The sequence below is a fragment of the Halictus rubicundus genome, chromosome 3 (assembly GCF_050948215.1).
Source record: "Halictus rubicundus isolate RS-2024b chromosome 3, iyHalRubi1_principal, whole genome shotgun sequence".
Taxonomy (NCBI): Eukaryota; Metazoa; Arthropoda; class Insecta; order Hymenoptera; family Halictidae; genus Halictus; species Halictus rubicundus.
Genome location: NC_135151.1, coordinates 20,328,831 through 20,343,999, shown reverse-complemented (window position 1 = coordinate 20,343,999; position 15,169 = coordinate 20,328,831). Strand labels below are relative to the sequence as shown.

Below are 15,169 nucleotides of genomic sequence, written 5' to 3'. Positions count from 1 at the left end.
ACCGCGAATTTTTTGATAGCCGTCCGGGACATCTAGATTCGTCACCGCCTCGCTCCATAGAAAAGGGGGCTTAAATAGAAATGTGCGGGGTATAAAGAGCCGGTAAATAAGTTACCGTCGGCGGCGGCTAGTTTCCCTCGTAAATCTCTCCGGCCAAGGAAACGAATGAAATTTCAGAGAAACTGAAAGTACCGTCGGTTTTTCGAGCGGTTTAAATGAATTTTTTTCCGTAGCGGCACCGTGGGGAAGAGAACGACCGTCGCCCGCTTAGGGGAGGAGGAAAAGAGCGGCTCGGAGATCGTCGGTTTTATTTCTCCGCCGAGGAAAACTCCGATTCCAACCTCTCCCCCCCCCCTCTCTCTCTTACTCACCCCTTCTCTTCCTCCCGGAGCGGCGAGAAGTTGGAGCGTTTTCTTTTTCCGGTAATGATGAACCGAACTACTGGAAAAGTTTCAAACGGTGCCGTAACTTTCTCCCTTTTACGAGCGTTGTAGCATGACAGCGTGCGCGCAATACCGTTTCCCGTGACACTTTCAAAGTCGACCCGCGACTACGAAAAGCGGATTGAAAACTCGACGCCGCGCGACACCGTGACACCGACGACTTGACGCGAGTGCACGACGGGAGGAAGCTGTGATTCCGCGCAAACATCCCGCCTCTGCAAACGAAATTTCTCACGTTAGCTACAATTCACGGGCTCCGTCTGACTCATTCCACCCCCCCCCCACCCCTCACCTCACCCCACCCCCGTGTCCCCCGACAAAGCTTCTTTATTATGAGTTACATTGAAAACGTCCACGCAGGTCCCGTCGACGATACAGCAACGTCCGGATACATGGCCACCGACCGGAACATCCCGTTGGCCATGCTGTCGGCGAAATTTCCATTGTTCCACTACAAATTTCACGTGTTCTTCAGCGACGTCTCAAAATCCCGATTATGGGACAGTTAGATGTGTTTTTGTTATCGTAATGTTAAATTCATATTATAATTTCTGTTATTACCAGAATTGCTAACGTCGACGATACATTTCCGTAGCTCTGATAGAGTTGTTTATAGTTATATCGAGTAATGGATATTTTTATATCAATTGTTTAAATTTTATGACTCACTTTTCTCGAAAAAGAAGCCTTAAACGAAAACACATTACTGTTTCTCTCCGACTTATTTTTCGTTCCACTAGTTACATGACATCCTGTATATAAGACATGTTCTATTACCGTAGACCTGGTGATGCAAGTAGTACTGGAACACCAGTGATCAGACAAACGGTATTGGAGCACCTGAGATTAGAAGAGTAGTACTGGGACATCTATGATCGAACAAGTAGTATTGGATCGTTTCAGGTCAGACGTGTAGTGCTGGGACATTCCTGATCAGATTATGCATCAGTTTATTGTATTAGTGCAGAGTTGTTCGTGTCAAGAAAAATTTGGGAACTACACTACTGATTACAGAATCAAATGATAGAAGTAATGGAAAATAACGGAGGCAGTACTGATTACTAAATAAGTATTACCGGACAAGTAGTATTGGAGCATCTATAATCGAACAAGTAGTATTGGATCGTTTCAGGTCAGACGTGTAGTGCTGGGACATTCCTGATCAGATTATGGATCAGTTTATTGTACCAGTGCATATTCATGTCAAAAAAAAAATTGGGAACTATAGTACTCATTACAGAACCAAATGATGGAATTAGTAGAAAATAAAGGAGGGAGTACTGATTACTAAATAAGCATTACCGGACACGTAGTATTGAAGCATCTACAATCGAACAAGTAGTATTGGGGCATCTATAATCGAACAAGTAGTATTGGATCGTTTCAGGTCAGACATGTAGTGCTGGAACATTCCTGATCAGTTTACGGATCAGTTTATTGTACTAGTGCATATTCATATTAAAAAAAAATGGGAACTGTAGTACTCATTACAGAACCAAATGATGGTATTAATATAAAATGAAGGAGGGAGATTACTAAATAAGCATTACCGGATACGTTGATGATGGATCAAGTGAACGCGTTTTACTTTAGAAGCGTGCCGCAGTTTTCTGCTTTTGACGGTGAGGATTTAGTGTAAAATATTTTTCTGTCGCAGACGGCAAAAAATTGCCAGGCAATCGTCGTCAGAAGGTGACGCCGGACGGCACGCTGGTGCTTCGTGACGTCGACAGCAGCACCGATCGCGGGGCGTACACCTGCACCGCGAACAACACGCAGGGTCTCTCGGACTCGCAGACGATCCATATCGAAGTGAAAGGTAATGTCCTGCCGGCGACGTTCATTTTTCGTGATCTCCGCCCAAGTGCTTTCTCCCGCTTAAATTGGAACAACAGCGTGTCCTGGGGCCGCGTGACTCTCGCCTGCGTGGCTGATCCGCTCTGTCAGGATTTTCCATGTTTCGACAGCGAGGGCACCGGTACGCCTCGCCGAGCGGCTTTCCCTCTATCCGAATTCACACCGGAGAGGATGTTTCCACGGTGAAACGCAATGACGCCAACGTCGTCTATATAAGGGAACTCATTCGGGACGTTACACGGTTCGCGACTTTGCGTTAAGATCGTATGCGCGCGCGGCAGAGACACCGCCGCCGTGTTCCGCGGCGACGCGCGACGTCCCCGACGACGTATCTCCTAATTGTCTGGCGTTTTCTCTTCCCCCGGTTTTCGGGAAAAACATCGGCGGAATTTTTTGCGGAGATTGCAGGTGTTTACATTCGTTACGCGTCCCCCGTGGGGGATTTTTTTTGCCGGCTATAGAGAATTGGTGGCGTCGCGATGTTTGCAAATTGAAACGGCGGCTCGCGGGACCGGAAAGAAAATTCGTTCCCTACCCCAAATGACAATCCACGCGGTTTGCGAAAATATCCTGGACAATTTTTCCATTGAAAATTGATTAGGCAACCCGACGATACAGTCGTCCCGACCCACGCTGTTGTTCCATTTGAGCGGGAAGCGGCGATACCATCGAAACCATCATTTACTGTGCATCATCTCGGGTCTATCCGTACCGACGTCTTGGATTGGGGACATTTCGGATATCGTTCAAATTCGAATATGCTGTAGTCTTTAGTGGCATATGATCGAAGGATACGATAAAATAAGTGTCGGTTAAACTTCACTTCGAGGGACCAAAAATTTTCAACTTTTTTTTATACAATCGGGTGGGGGGTGAGTTATCTTACTTTGTCGCCTTAGCTGTCAAAAACGCGGTAAATCGCGCGACTTTCAACACGGATATCTTCTGAACCAGAGAATTCCTGACATTAAAACTTGCATTCTCGGCATCTTCTCCCCAAAATCTACAGGATTACATTTGAAAAAGTTGAAAAATGTTGGTCCGCTGAAGTGAAGTTTAACCGACGCTTACTTTAAACGTCGATTTTAAGATTTCGGGAAATCCCTTGAGGAACGTTCGTACGTAATTAACGATTGCAGCATAGTCGAATTTGAACAAGGTCCGAAAAGTGTTCAATTTCACGTGGAGAGACCCGATCGATAGTTTCTTGGATTAACAACGGTTTCAGATCGACGACAAGCTTCCCTCGCAGCAATCACGGTAAGCCGTTTCCACGGGCTCGGTCGCATACAGTGTGTCTTCGGCTCGATCAAAAACCAGCGAACTCTGTCGCCGCGATTCTAAAACCGCCTGTGCACGCGAACGATTTCGTACGACTATTCGGCTCGAGAGTCGAGGGGATAACGCGCGAACATTTCGCCGAACACCGGAGCGGAGGGAAAAAGAACGAGTAATCGGTTTAAGGGCACATGACAGGAGAACGTTATTCGGTTCCGAGTCGAGCGGTTCTCACGGAGGGGTGAGCGAGAAAGAAATGCCGTGGGCATGCTGCGGGAAAGTAAGGGACACGAGCGATCAAAACTCTCGGTCGTCTGGCTCGACTCGACTCGACTCGACTCGACTCGGCGCGACGCGTCGAACGATAACGATCGATGCGTGCAGCTTTTGTTTCCGTTTCAATCGTTTCCGTTTCGGTCGTCTGGCAGCTCTTCGGAACCGGGTATATCGATCGGGAAGAAAGTTTCTTTCGGCGGTGACGCGGCCGCGCTCGAGACTCTCGAAACCGACGGGAACCCGGACGGGGATTGAAAAAGAAACGCGAAAAGCACGAAAGAAAAAGCAAAAGTTGTAAAAATGAAAGAAAAGAGAGACTAATTCGAGGAGATTGTCCGGAGTGGGGCGGTAATGAAATAAAGTATGTCGTGATTCCTGTAATTTTCAGTACCGCCTAAAATCGATCCGTTTAGCTTTCCTGACAATATACAAGAAGGGCAACGAGTGCACGTGACCTGCGCCGTCAGCAAGGGAGACTCGCCGTTGAAGATCACCTGGCTGAAGGACGGCAGACCGGTGAATCCCAAGGAAGCCACCACCCATCACATCGGCGATTCCTATCTTGCTTTGAAGATACAGATCGCGTCCACGGCGCATAACGGCAACTATACGTGCGTGGCGAGCAACGATGCCGCCGAAACCTCCCGCACAGCCTCACTGTTGGTTCACGGTACGCAGGGCCGCGATTACAACGAACCTGTTTCTTCATCCCTACGAATTCTCCCCGGTTCCAAGAACGTTTTCTCGCGTGCCGACGACAACGATGGCGGTTGGCCTAAGGGAATCGTCGCGGGGGTCGTGTGGGGTCTACATACTCGAATGTACAGGGCTCGACAAAATAATAAGACCGTTAACGATATGGGACTGAACTACTTGAATTTTTTTGAGAAGTTAGAACAATTGGATCGCCACATAACGGGAGAAAAATGTTTGATTAAAATTGCAATTGGTCGAAATTACAGAGAAAGTACTACAAGTTTTTGGAACTTTTTTATGCGGGCTTATATTAAAAATTTAAAAAGTACGCTTTTGTACATCTGTATCGATTATACATATTCTGAATATTCCATCTAAATCGATCAACATTGCACTGAGCTACAAACATTTAAAGATGAAAAGTTAATGGCGAAGGTCGCAGAATTTTGGCGTTCTCGGGGAATTTCGCCCTTTCGTGATCATTTTGGAACATCTGCAGCTCATTGAGACCGATTTTGATGAAATTCTCAGAAGATGTACAATTCATACAGATCTACAAATCGTACTTTCTAAATTTTGAATGTAAGTCCACGTAAAAAAGTTGCAAAATACAACTTTTAGTATTTTCTCTGTACTTTCGATCAATTGCAATTTTTGTAAAAAATTTTTTCACTTTATCCAGTGATCCAATTGTTCTAACTTCTCAAAAAAATTCAAGTAGTACAGTCCAATATTGACAAAGTTATGCGATTTTTAAGAGCGTACGAATACTTATGGGACTGACTGTATATACACAGTTTGTACCGTAAAAGGGTTCTACAAACGAGCATCATCTAATTCTACATCGAAAACTGTACCAAGCTTTATAAGGGACCCAATTACTGTGCCTATGTTAACTATAGTTATTTTTAAAGCATAATGAATTTTAAAAAAGAGGTATTACATTTTTTTCATTGAAGTCACTTAACACACTAAGTGCCAAATATCATTCCCAGAGATTCTTACGAAATCAGAGTAATTTAATTAACCCATTTGCATCATTAGCGTGTATGTACGCTCAATTTTCCTGATGACTATCACCGGAGCGTATATATACGCTCAATTTATTTTCTCTTATAATGGTGAAACATGAAGTTCTTTCACTTGTAGTCATTTTTGTCCTTAAATATAATAAAAAAGGAAGACTGGTGCTAAAGGCCTTCTTTTCCTAATAATGCAAATGGGTTAATGAAATCGAAACTAGAAATTTTTTAAATTCTAAAGATCTTAATAAAATTCGGTTTATCTGGATATGTAAAAATAAAAATGTATGTCTAAACCTAGTCAAAAATCATCTAATATATATAGCTTTTTTAATATTCATTATGCTTTAAAAATAAGTATCATTAATATAGGCACAGTAATTACTATTACCCTTACCCTATACAGTTTTCTTTCGATATAAGACGATGGCTCGGGACAACTTTCGACGTATTACGGATGGGGGTGCCTATTCGGCTTGACATTGTCCTTGAGTGGGCCCAGAGTTTGTGGGTCAAATAAAGTGACCGATAACATCGAAAGAAGAAGAAGGGGAGATAGGTCTTATATCGAGAGAAAGCTGCAAGCCAAATAATTTGATATCAACCACTTTCTAAGTTGCCGAAAACCCTAAGGGCCTGGCATATTCCTTCGAAGATCTTGACCCGATGTGGGTAAGATTCCTCTAATACCGTTGAACTCTCATATAACTTGCTGAAACAGGAAATCTACTAGTCAGATACGGTGCACAGGGATGGTTCCTAGCAGGACAAATAGAATAGAGGTAATCTAAGTCGGACAAATTGAATAGTTCTGTCTCCGTAGTTGGATCAGTAGAGCAAGTTACAATGGCCAGGCAATCGGAGTACAGGCGTCCGGACGATTTCCCATCTGAAAAAAGTATTTCATTAACAATCTGATCTCGTTGAAATAATTAAGAGGCTGCTTCCGACGGAGAAGCAAAACGAAAATGAACGCGGACACGGTCAGAAATCCAGATCTTCGAAAAAGACGATTTCCGGATCGGAGTCTCGAAATTCAATCGCTCCGTGTCCGCGTTAATGGTTTAATGGAGCAATTGCTCTATAATTAGCTAAAATTGATCGGTACAAAGGCGGCGCGCTGACTAATTGCGACAGAAAGTCTTCTCTCTATTCGTTCGGATCCGGGCCGAGATTGTCTCATTAAATTCTCGACGGTTCGTCGCGGAGTAGCGCGCGAATCTCGAAAGGCCGCCGTCATCGTTGGAATCGTATCGTGAACAGCCGCAATCACATTCGAACGAGAAGTTCTCGTGCCGCGCGGAACGCAATCGTGAAAACGTTCTGCTTTATCGGGGCTTCGAATAATCCCTCGAACCACCTGAATCATTCACTCGACTCACCCCCGCGAGTTTTCTTTACGACCACCACAATCTTTACCACCGACCGATCTTTCATCCCTAATGCGCCAAGATTGCTCGGTCGGGCAATTTTCTTCGGCGGGTCGCGACAATAGCGGTGCAGCAACAACCGAACGAACGGCCCGAACACAGAATTTCAGAATTCCGGTCCGCTTTGAATCGGACAAACTCGCGCCGCCCGCCGAGGTATTGCCCCGTTGACGCGAGAACGACCCCTGAATCCGACAGGAAAAACGACGGGGAGAAATCGCGCAAAGGATCGTCGATATTAATCGCCACGCGTCGAGGACCTCTCCCGACAGTTCGAAACTCCCGGTGTGTAAAGCACGCAAGAGATCAATCGTCGCCGGTGTTCATCCTCGGGCGAGGATTACGCGTCGCGGATGCTCCTTTTTTTTATTTTCTTTTCTTTCTTTTTTCCCCTCCTCTCAGGCGTTGCTCTTTCCACGCTCGTTTGCATACGCGTAAGAAAGAGAGAGGACGAACACGCGGGACGCGTCGATCATCCTCTCTCTCTCTCTCTCTCTCTCTTTCTCACTATCTCTCTCTATCTCTCTCTCTATCTATCTCTCTGGTTCGTTCTGTCACCGTTTTGCCGGCAGCCAGAACTTTTTCCTCTTTTCGCTACTGTCGCGCAACGAGGCGGTCGGCATTAAAAACCAACCACCCTCTCACCCCTCTCACGTCCCTCCGCCGCCCCCCACCTTTCGAGACGAACAAATCAGTGCAAGCGGAACGAACGAAACTCTTGCTCGCAAGCCCCTGGCGAACCTACGGAACGAACCGCCTAAGGGCGATTTTAACGTGTTGTGCCGTGACAAGCGGCGAGCCGAAACAGCCATCCTCGGTTACACGCAACCGGCAGGATGCACGCGGCCACGAACCTGCGTCTGTGAATCCGTGCGTGCTCTACACGTCTCGATCTTTTCCCTCGGAAATGTACGATGTGTCTCCTTTTAGAATATTCTACTCTCATTGGGAGTCGTGGAAAGGACTAGGGTTTGTCTAGGTCCAAGAATCAAATGGAAACCTCGGATAAGGGTCTGCGTTACATGCAGGGTGTTTACGCAATTACTAGCCAGCGTTTTCCTAGCAAATAATTGTAGGATTAAATTTTGAATCGGTTAGGAACTAAAATAATTTATTTGAGCTAATATTACACGCGTTAAAATAATAAGGTAAAGCAGTGACAACTTCTGCTCGTCAACTCTACAACTCTGGGCATCATCGCATTTTCCGATGAGTCCTTCCCCCCCCCCCCCCTACCGACCTTTCCCGAACACCCCCGACTTTCGCCGAATGTCCCAAACGCTATCACTTTTATGACCCTTTCAGGCCCACGCTCGATCCCTAAAAATACGTGCTCAGGTAAAGCGCTAAAACTGCACTAAAACTACCCTAAACTATAAATCTACGCCTGGCAAGCTTAGCACGCATAACTGCGATACTACGTAATAAATATTAGGAGAACAGAAAAGTGGAAAACATCAGCTGCTGTCGATGTTTTTGTTTCTCTACGTTCGACGCTAGCGGCAAGGTATAGTGTGTCCATATCCTACGATATGGCGGCCGTATGCTTACACTTCATATTTTATCTTTGAAATCTGACTTATTTCTACGGAACTCAGATAATAGTATCAACAATTTAGTTCTAAGTGAGTTAGACCCTGATGTACGTACATTGGCTCACGAAAGTATTCGAACGCTTACGTTTACAAATTTTACTGAATAAAATAAGATGTACTAAACTAATCTGTATAGAACAATTTGGTATGTGTAGTAAGGGGGAGGTCTCAAGATTATGTCAGTAAAATTTTATCCTACATAAAGTGTACAGGAAATAATATTTAATTTTGTCCTTGAAATTTTCAGCGTGGATATAATTTATTCAAGCGAATCAAACACATTTTTAAAATTTTCAATACAGGCTCAGACAAAAAAGCTAAAAAAACCAACTTTTACTATTTCTTTTGCGATTCCGACCAATTCGAACTTTTTTCAAAAATTTTGTACACCTCGACTAAAAAACTAATCCTTCTAACTTCTCGATAAAATTCAAGTCATTTGATCGAATTTTTAAAAAGTTATGTTTCTTCAAATAGTGTAGACTCGGTTTTGCTCGTTAGTGTAAGTACATGGCCGCCACTGTAAGTAACATTTCGATCCGGAAGTTTCCACATATAGCGAGACATTACTGTACGACTTCTCGAGATAACGTGGTTTAAAGTTATAGGGCATTTGGTAGACCGTTCGGGCAATCCTCGGTAACACGGACCCCTATTCCGTTCAAACAATCAATAGACCACTTGGAGACCACAGTGATATACTCTGCGTCGGTGTTCATTGCAACGCACCAAATCAACTAACTCCTTTCCTTACGATTCTCTTCACTGTTACAATAATTAGAACCTCCCCGTCCTTAATAATTTCCTAAACGAAGGAGAATTTATAGATTTATTCTAACCTCAATTTTCAACTTTAAACACGCATAACTTTTCCACCAGTGAATTCCTCGCCTTAAAACTTCGACTTCTGACATTTCCACGTCAAGACTTACAGGATTACATAATGAAAAGTTAAAAATTTCTGGGTCGCCAAGGCGAAGTTTAACCTTACTGTATCTAATTCGAATCCTGCTGTACAAAGTGTAATATATTTGAACTATGCCATCGAACGGAGATACACATTGACTTGCAAAGTGATCAAGCAGAACAGCGCATGGTAGTGTGCCTGTGTGCATACTTTGAAATTCCAGATGATCCGAGGAATTTTTTCCGTGTCGTGGCTTTCGTTCGTGTCTGATATGTTAATAAACACGGCGCAGGAACGCGGGCTCACAGAAAGCCGGCTGTTTCGGCATTACTCGTACAGCGCCGCCGCTATCTGCCACCCTTCGTACGGTTTCTCAATTATTCTCAAACAACCGCCACGTTCTGTTCTAATACCTTCGGGGCATTAAATACCCAGCCCCCGTGTGTATCTCTCGCCGGGGCCAACGAGGCGAGTTATTATTGTCGTTCTCCGGTATTACGTCCGGTTTTCATGCCGCGACGAATTTCACCGGTCGGAAGACTCGCGTCTGCGGTCAAGAAAATCTCGATAGGGCCGACAATTTCGTTTGTACGCCGATAGAACTTCTCCCTTCGTGATACATGGACATACATTTATACGCGAGGCATCTGATAATACCCGCAAGCAATTTATCCTTCATACCGTGCTCGCAAGAGAGATTTAACCGCCGAGATAATTCTTTGGATACCATCAGTTTTCACTCGTTGTAATGCAAATACGTCTGCCTTTTTGAAATTCTCAATTTCAACGGAAGGGGGAAATGTGTAGCGAGCATGCTACTGAAAATGTTATCGGGTCGTTGCATGTGAAATGCCCGATTCGAAACAGCAACATTAAGCAAACATAATTTCAAGACAGCTTTTTTATTGTACCACGGTAAACATTGAAATTTTTATAAAATAAAACAATTCGTAAAAATTGCATTCTGAAATCGGTCGCGTCATGTACAGCGACCTTAAGCTTCCTTCATTAAGAGACATGTAATTGAGAAGAAACGATAGTCTGTATCTTGTTCTACTTTCGTTTTTAGCTCGTTGAGAAGTGAGTATTGTAATTAATCTGACACTTCCGTGTGTCACTGTGAATCTGTAGAAGTATGTGTTTTATTTAGAACGTCGAAAAGTTGCGTCCTGAAAAATATACACGGGATTTTGTTAAACTCCTCGTCGCAACGTGCTCATAGATAATGGAGAAAATAATGAAAATTAGGTCGGACCTCGGAAAAAATAAAATTCATGCAGGTGTACGTGAAACGACGTCGGTGGTATTTTACCGAGGCATTTAACTAGTGAAATCTTCGGACCATTTTATATACTTCCGTAACAAAAGTTGAACGTTCGATCAGGAGCAGCCAAGTTTAAATAGGACATATATTTCTGCGAATGAAGTCGTGACATAATTACAATACACATAACACACGCGGACACGGGATAGAAATGCGAGCAGGACGAAGAGAGGGCGAGTCGACTTCATTGCACGGCGCATATTACATCGGTCGTTGGACCGGTGATATCTCTGAGATTTTAATAACGTTGATAACATTAACCCTTTTAATAAGATTAGCTATCATAAATAGGCGCTTCATTCTATTAGCAGGGCCAGCATTCGTTCGCGGCGATAACCGCACGCAGCGGCCGCCGCGAGGTTCGTCAATGTTAACGCGATCCTATTCGAATAATGGCGCACGCATAATGACGGACGGTCGAGTTGATAAGCAGAGTTGATGACATCGCTTTAGGCTTAACTGCCGTCCATTATGGGGGCCGTAATGCGAGGACTACTTTCAGCTAATACCGCCGAATGGTATTACCTAATACGTACGTCCCGATGAAGTTAATGCACTTAGCGGAGCGCCAATCCTTCAAAGAACGGAAAAGGCTTCTGCCGTTTGAGAATGACACTCTTGCAGCGCAGACTGTGCAGGTACCATCGCTCGAACACAATATCGTTCACAGGTACCTTCACACGAACGCAATAAATCTCTCTCGTCTCTGGCGCTGTACGTTCCATTGTCTTGATCCGCTTTATTTTTAATAAACTCCCGGATTAACCGTACGATTGTACTCGTTCTTACGGAATATTATCAGACTGCGGAGAGTTTTCAAATACGCGACGTTGTCGTGCAACTGACGCGGGACGGTACTTCTGAGAATCAATAGACAGATCTTTGTGCAAAATAAAAATTTCCTGCCTGAATTGCAACGATCTCGAGTGGAATGGAAATTTGTTTTCTTTCTTAATACGTTCAGTAGGTTGAAATTAATGTAACGGTAGTTTTGGGTAAACTTTTCCTCAGGAAACCAGAAATTTTTTACTTTTTTTTACGTAATCCTGTAGATTTTGCCGGGAAGATGCCGAGAATGCAAATTTTAATGTTAGGAATTCACGGGTTCAAAAGTTATGCGTATTTAAAGTTGAGCAATTTTAAACGTTTTTGTCTAACCTCCATCAACCTTCCAATACGATGACGCCCTTACTTGTCAAAAACGCAGAAAATCGCTCAACTTTAAACACGCATAACTTTTAAACCCGTTAATTCCTAACGTTAAAATTTGCATTTCCGGCATCTTCTCGCCAAAATCTACAGGATTGCATAAAAAAAAGTAAAAAATTTCTGGTTTCCCGAAGTGAAGTTCAGCCGCATTTGCAAATTCTTTGAACATTTCCACCGTTTCAAATTACACCCACTCGGCGTATGCGATGGACGCGTAAAATCCGCTGTCTGCTAATCAAAATTACAGGTTGCTGGCCTTGTAGAGGGAACCAACTACATTCGTTGGATTAACGTTTTAATCATTGAGCACTCTAATTTATACGAGTTTAAACTGCCACGTCGGTGATGTTCGCGGAGCCGGCGTAACATTAACCGTTACGCTGTAGACACTCGATAAATTCCGGGAAAATTGCTCGTTAAACGTGAATGTTGGATACGCGGCGTGCGTTACTTTACGCCCTGCGGTAGAATCGACAGGATTGTGAAGGCAATTATAAAATGCTCGAGGTGAAGAAGAATTTCGCGAATCTCTCGATAACAGCAAATAAGAATTATCCTCCCCCGGTTGCACGTCGAGCAGCAGACTGGCGACGAACGTCAGCGATCATTCAGCGAGACTGCTTCTCAACAGGGACCCGTCATCAGCCGAAGAGTCTGCGAGAGCAACGGGATGAGTGGCAGCGTGCTTCGAGCGGCGACGCGTAATCGCCCGCGACACTTACACCGACACCCACACACCGCCACCCACATATTCTCACCGCTTGAATATCTTTTTTTTGTGCAGTTCCGCCCACGATAGCCCCCTTTAGCTTTAACAAGGACCTCGCGGAGGGCGTACGTGCTCAGGTAACTTGCATGGTCGAGAAGGGTGATCCGCCGTTCACGATCGTCTGGTCCAAGGACGGCGAGCCGATCGCCGTTGCCGGCCCGCCAGGATTTGGCAACTCCGGGCTAACCGGTCACAGACACACGCAGACACCCGCCGGTCTACGCGTTGCCAACATTGACGCCCATTCCAGTACCATAGTTATCGAGCGCGTGAGCGCCGCGCACACCGGCAACTATACTTGCCTGGCGCGCAATTCCGTGGCCGAGGTCCTCTGGACGGCCGAATTGATCGTTCGTGGTAAAGTAGACCGAATGAATAACCGAGATGCCTGGTTCCTCTCTTCTTCTTCTTGTTCGTCTGGTTTCTAATACAAGTGTGCGAGAACCCGAAATGTCAGGAACCCGATGATCGGGACGGGCCGGGTCGGGTTCCCGAAAATTTCGAGATTCCCGAAAATTTCGAGATTCCCGAAACAATCGGGTTTCCCGAAAATTTCGAGATTCCCGAAAGAATCGAGTACCCGAAAATTTCGAGATTCCCGAAACAATCGGGTTTCCCGAAAATTTCGAGATTCCCGAAACAATCGGGTTTCCCGAAAATTTCGAGATTCCCGAAAGAATCGGGTACCCTAAAATTTCGAGATTCCCGAAACAATCGGGTTTCCCGAAAATTTCGAGATTCCAGAAAGAATCGGGTACCCGAAAATTTCGAGATTCCCGAAACAATCGGGTTTCCCAAAAATTTCGAGATTGCCGAAACAATCGGGTTTCCCAAAAATTTCGAGATTCCCGAAACAGTCGGGTTTCCCGAAAATTTCGAGATTCCCGAAAGAATCGGGTTTCCCAAAAATTTCGAGATTCCCGAAACAATCGGGTTTCCCAAATATTTCGAGATTCCCGAAACAATCGGGTTTCCCGAAAATTTCGAGAATATAACATATGACACCCTTGAAAATAATTCCTGATGGTCAGCCTTCTTTGAATTTACAATAAATAATTATACCAGATTCCATATATTCCGAATTGTATAAATTTATAATAATTGATTAACCAAGTAAAAATAACGTGATTTACCGGAAACACCTACAATAAAAAATCCAAAATCATGAATGTATTCATTGAAACGAATATAAATGGGTGCTCGGAATTTTCGAAAATCCCGATTATTTCGAGAATCTCGAAACTTTTGGGCACCCGTCCCAAACCCGAAAAAATTTCGTCTTCCCGACCCGATGTTTCGGGTTCCCGCACACCCCTACTGGTTTCTCGTGTTTGTCTATAGTCTTTTCGTTTACTTTTTTTCTGTTTTTATTCTCTCCGTTCTTGTACACCACTCGAACGGTAATAGCTGGTCAAACCAGGCACTCGTTCAGCTCTTCAAACGCAATTTCTTCACCACCTTTCTGTTCCGTTGAGTTATTGCACCTGGCAGCGCACCTTTTTTCTTTCTTTTTCTAGATATTCTCGAATATATATTTGCCGCATCAAGAGCGGCTCACGCACAACGCAAACAGCCGAGCCGCTGAAAATGCAAAATCGAGAAGCGAACCGCGGATTTTTCTGTAGCTTTTAATGCAGGAAAATGATGGGTTTTTGAAAATACGAAATTGTTTCAACGCGTCGATCGCCCACTCACGCAAATTGAGTGAAATTAAAGAAACCGAGTGGTTGAAATTTATCATATTAATTAGTTTTTCAATCCTCTTATGTTTTGTAGCTCGAACAAATTTTGCCACGCGATATCTGTCAACGGGGAGTTGAATTTTTAATTCTCGAGAGATAATTCCCAAATATGGGCAACATGACAGTTAAGGTGTCAAGCCAGTAGCAGAGAAAATAAAATTTTAGTGTGTTTTTTGTTTTTACAAAGTGTTCTGCGGAAAATTTACGTAAGCAGTTTAGAAATATTTATAATTTCGTGGTAACGTTTTTATCACATACTCTACTATACCAATTGGGATTTTGATCAGCACAATATTATATTTCACAGGATTACGAACATACAAATTATATGCACGTATAGGTATACGTACCTCTACAACGGGAAAATTTCTAGCCATTTTGAACACATGTTTTTCTTTCTTTAAGGCATGTTTTTACCAAATATAACTCGCGAAGCGTTATTTTATTCAGACTTGTTCAATAACTTTTAATTAAATCCATTCTTTAACGAAGCGTTGGAAGAATAAAACGTAGCCGCGTTTTAATATTTTTGGTGTTCCTTTTAACGTTAAAAACCCGTACTACATTTTTATCGATAACACGCTTTCCCTCAAATTGCACGGTGGCCAACATTCATTCAAA

The 15,169-nt window shown here is 43.9% G+C and overlaps 1 protein-coding gene across 1 annotated transcript in view; it reads left to right on the top strand.

Moving 5' to 3' along the window:
• The window catches only part of LOC143352924 (cell adhesion molecule Dscam2), a 332,337-nt gene that overhangs the window by 275,670 nt on the left and 41,498 nt on the right, over window positions 1-15,169 (top strand). Inside the window, exons 10-12 of the mRNA XM_076785960.1 lie at window positions 2,101-2,262; window positions 4,243-4,524; window positions 12,822-13,163. Of these exons, the coding sequence (XP_076642075.1) occupies window positions 2,101-2,262; window positions 4,243-4,524; window positions 12,822-13,163 (786 nt within the window). The remainder of the gene's footprint in view (window positions 1-2,100; window positions 2,263-4,242; window positions 4,525-12,821; window positions 13,164-15,169) is intronic.